At 40.8% G+C, this 4,674-nt stretch overlaps 1 protein-coding gene across 1 annotated transcript in view; it reads left to right on the top strand.

The window, feature by feature from the left end:
- The first annotated feature begins 3,483 nt into the window (after nucleotides 1–3,483).
- Nucleotides 3,484–4,674, top strand: part of LOC135196680 (GATA zinc finger domain-containing protein 14-like) — a 1,278-nt gene continuing 87 nt past the window's right edge. Inside the window, exon 1 of the mRNA XM_064223513.1 lies at nucleotides 3,484–4,674. This exon is cut by the window's right edge and continues 87 nt beyond it. Coding sequence (XP_064079583.1) covers nucleotides 3,484–4,674 — 1,191 coding nt within the window.

The following is a 4,674-nucleotide window of genomic DNA, read 5'->3' on the forward strand; positions in this document are numbered from 1 at the left end:
TGTCCGAAGGCATCAGAGGAATCCGGGGGATGAACAGACATTTGCCGGTGTGAGGGCCCGTAGCTATCACTGCTTCGATGACGTGGGAGTTTGGCTCCATGATGGTGTACCTCGTTCCGTTGCAATGTCCATTGGCAGGATCGAAATTCCGAAGCAACATTACCGGGCAGTAATTCTTCAACGTTATTTTGTGCACTGGCAGTCCCGATGGATTTTAAGTTATTCAAAACATTTTGCGGATATTGATGATAATTTTCATCTTCTATTGTGTCCGAGCTGAAAATATTAGCGACTTTCTCCGGGGAAGTTGTACAGAAATTATGTATGAAAAATCGTAAAGTAACTACGTCTACGGGAATAACCAGCCTCGTTTCATGGCCAGAAACAGCTCCGTTCAGGGAATCCCTTCTCCCCCCTCCCCCCCACCCTCTACAAAGGAGGGGGGTAAGGTTGGATGAAAACCCATTACAAACCATCTTAGGGTCCCCACCATAACCCTGCCAAGTTTCATGCCATCTAACCAGCCGTTTGGCCGTGATTGAATGACAGACAGACAGACAGACAGACAAACATTACGCCCATTATAGTATGATTATTATTATTATTATTATTATTATTATTATTATTATTATTATTATTATTTATTTATATTTTTCTATCACAGTCCTCCAGTTCGACTAGGTGGTATTTATAGTGTGGGGTTCCGGGTTGCATCCTGCCTCCTTAGGAGTCCAGTCACTTTTCTTACTATGTGCGCGCTTCTAGGATCACACTCTTCTGCATGAGTCCTGGAGCTACTTCAGCCTCTAGTTTTTTTAGATTCCTTTTCAAAGATCTTGGGATCGTGCCTAGTGTTCCTATGATTTTGGGTGCAATTTTCACTGGAATATCCAATACCCTTCTTATTTCTATTTTCAGGTCTTGATACTTTATCCATTTTTTTTTTTTTTTTTTTTCCCTCTCTTTCTCTTCTTCAACTCTGGTGTCCCATGGTATTGCGACATCAATGAGTGATACTTTCTTCTTGACTTTGTCAATCAACGTCACGTCTGGTCTATTTGCACGTATCACCCTATCTGTTCTGATACCATAGTCCCAGAAGATCTTTGCCTGATCGTTTTGTTCTATCACTCCTTCAGGTTGGTGTTCGTACCACTTATTACTGCAAGGTAGCTGGTGTTCTTACACAGGCTCCAGTGGAGGGCTTTTGCCACTGAATCATGCCTCTTTTTGTACTGGTTCTGTGCAAGTGCCAGACATTCGCTTGCTTTTGCGGTTTCTGGTAAAAAAAAAAATGGTTTTCATTTTTTCGTATTGTTACTTCCTACATATGGGAGAGATGTTATTTCCATCTATTATTATTATTATTATTATTATTATTATTATTATTATTATTTTATTTATTATTATTATTATTCAGAAGATGAACCCTATTCATATGGAACAAGCCCACCAGACACAGGAGCCACTGACTCGAAATTCAAGCTTCCAAAGAATGAAACATTAGAAACAAGTAACTGAAAGTAATGGAAGATACAGAAACAGACCTTATTCGTAGTGATTCCGTTCGTCTGTGACCGTGTCCTGTTCCCGAAGGTGAACACCTGGGGGACCATCTCGAGTGTGAGAAACATTACAAGATTTCATGAGTTGGTCCGGTTTTTCATGGCGATGTGGGAGGTCGTCAAGACCATACAAAAAGGGTTGGGGAAGTCAGTTTATCCAGTTGACTGCTGACAGCCTTACGCCGAGGATGAAGGTAAGCAGTCTTTATATATATACGAGCTGGTTACCCGCCCTACGGACGGGTCCCAGCTAGATTGGTCCGTGTAACCCAGAGCATAGTTTATAAAAAGAAAATAGATAAATCAAGCCACAATTGAATACAGTACCACGACCTGAAGTGAGGAATGCAAATCCGACAAAACGATATTTCGTATTTCGTATCGACGGATTTTTCGCGTCTATCTGTCTGTCTGTCTCTTTGTGCCGTTTTGAACTGGATTTTTTCCTTTTTGTTTTTTATTTTATTTCATTACTTTAAGACTTAATATATATATATATATATATATATATATATATATATATATATATATATATATATATATATATATATAGATGTATATATATGTATACTAATTCATCATCTTCTTACCTAACACCCACTCAACTCTCTCTCTCTCTCTCTTCTCTCTCTCTTCTCCTTCCTCTCTCGCTCCTTTCTCTTACTCTCTCTTTCTCTCTCCAACAATCACTGTCTTTTACCCTCTTTTTTTCTCAGTAATACCAACTCTCTGTCTGTCTGTCTGTCTGTCTGTCTTTTTCTCCTCTGTCTTCTTCCTAACACCCCGTCTACTCTCTCTCACTTTCTCTCTCTGTCAACCCCCTTCTAAAACCACCCTCTTTGATTTTATTGATATTTAACCCTATAGTATACTTTTTTCCAAATGATAAGTCATATGTATACAGAAATGTGTAAAGTAATTAAGTCTACAGCATAGCCAGCCCGGTTTCACGGGCAGAACCACGCTCTGTTTCAGGGAATTCCCTTCTCACCCTTCGGAGGGGGGGAAGTAAAATTTTGGGAGCGAAGGGATCCTGGCGGTTTTCCGTGCTCCCGAACGTAGGTCTCGACCTTCCCGGGGTGGGGTGGAAACCCATCTGCGTTCCGAATGTCAGTCCCGTCAGACCGACGTCCCCGGGCGCCCTTACCAATCATACATACATATATTTTTTTTGTAAAACCATTTTAAAATGTTTTTTAAACCCCCCATAACATACATACCAACCACATTGTCAAATATATAATATATATATATATATATATATATATATATATATATATATATATATATATATATGGATATATACTGGATATAAAAGTTGTTTGTGTTCACTTAACGCACAGTACAATACCTAAACGTTTTGAACCTAGAAATTAAAAAAAACACTTATTTTCATAATTTTTTTTTTATACTTCTTCTATTTCTTATTAATAAAAAGTAATTTTGAAAAAGTCATCATTATAATAATCATAACATGAACAGATAAATCCTGAAGAATCCTATATGTTCTGCAGACTCTACTGATCGTGCTTGTGTGTGTGGGCGTGGCCTCCTGCCAGGATGGGTCCTACATCCTGGATTCCAGAGGCGTCGACGCCCAGCAGGGGCTCCTTCCAGCACGACAGCTCTACGACAACTACGAGGCCTTCTCAGACGCCTTCAGGCGACGATCTCAGGAGATGGCCAGGGAGTACAGCTTGGACCAGACCGTCTACAACGACCCCTGTGAGTTTTCAAAACTAACCAATCTGTGAGTTTTTCAAAACTCAACCAATCTTGGTAAGTCCCATTTCTGTGAATATTTGGCTAAATCATTCAAGAATGGCTTCTATATGTACTTCGTATACTAATTTCCAATACCTTCCAGAACCCTGAGTACACCTGGGCTTATGCCGTCGACGCCAAATCCACCGGGGACATGAAGTCTGCCAGAGAGGAGCGTCGAGGGGACGTCGTTGTGGGTCAGTATTCTGTCATGGACCCTGATGGCACTCTGCGCACAGTCGACTACTCGGTCGCTCCAGGCACTGGATTCCAGGCCAAGGTCACCAAGGAAAGGGCTGATGGCGGTTCCAGTAGTCCAGTCACGACATACAGCCAACAGAATCAGTATTCCCAGTACCAAAGGCAGCAGTACAACCAGAATCAACAATCGTACAGGAATCAAAACCAGGAATCTCGCTCCCTGAATCAGAGGAACGACAGGAATGATTACCAAAATCAGTTCCAGAACCAGCAATACCGATATGAAAATGGTGAACGTTTCCAGAACCAGCAGTCAAACAGGAATTACTTCCAAGACCAACAGTCTAATAGGGACAACTTCCAGAACCAACAGTACTACAGACAAAATTCCCAAATTCAAAACAGGAATGATCTTCAGTTCAGGAACAATGATGGTAATAACTATTCCAGTCAACGTTATGGATCCAACAGGAATTACTTCAACAATGATCAGTACAATTCCCAGAGAAGTTTGTATTCGAGGGATTCAAACAACTTCCAGTCCTTTGCTCAACGTTATGGAAACACAAACAGTCAAAAATACAATCAGTATAGTTCTAATTACAATAACAACCAGCAATCTCAACTCCAGAGAAATAACAACTACAACCAGAACAACAGAGACTCATCACAATACAACTCAGATAGATATGGCAACAACTATTACAACTCTCAGGAACAGAACAGCAGATACAACCTGAACAACCAGAACAGAAACAACCAATACAACCGAAATCAGGATGAAAACCAGTATTACAGAATCCAGCAGAGGAACAACCAGAGACAACAGTACAATGATAACTACAACAACAATAACTGGAACAGAGATTCAAACTACAACAACAACCCTGATTACTACCAGAGGTCACAAAAGTACCAACAAGACAATCAGTTCCAGAGGTCACAGTACAACAGAGAAGGTCAGTACCAGGGTTCCCGGTTCTCACAGAACCAGCAGAGAAGCCTGACCCAGCAGAACTCAAGAAAGAACTTCCCAGTTTCTATTCTGGCCAGAATACTTCCAGAAATCAGAACAGGTACAGCCAGAAAACTACTCTCCCATCAGTGTGGTTCTTGCTTGATGGAACTGAATATTCAGCTGATG

Source organism: Macrobrachium nipponense, chromosome 18 (assembly GCF_015104395.2).
Source record: "Macrobrachium nipponense isolate FS-2020 chromosome 18, ASM1510439v2, whole genome shotgun sequence".
NCBI lineage: Eukaryota > Metazoa > Arthropoda > Malacostraca > Decapoda > Palaemonidae > Macrobrachium > Macrobrachium nipponense.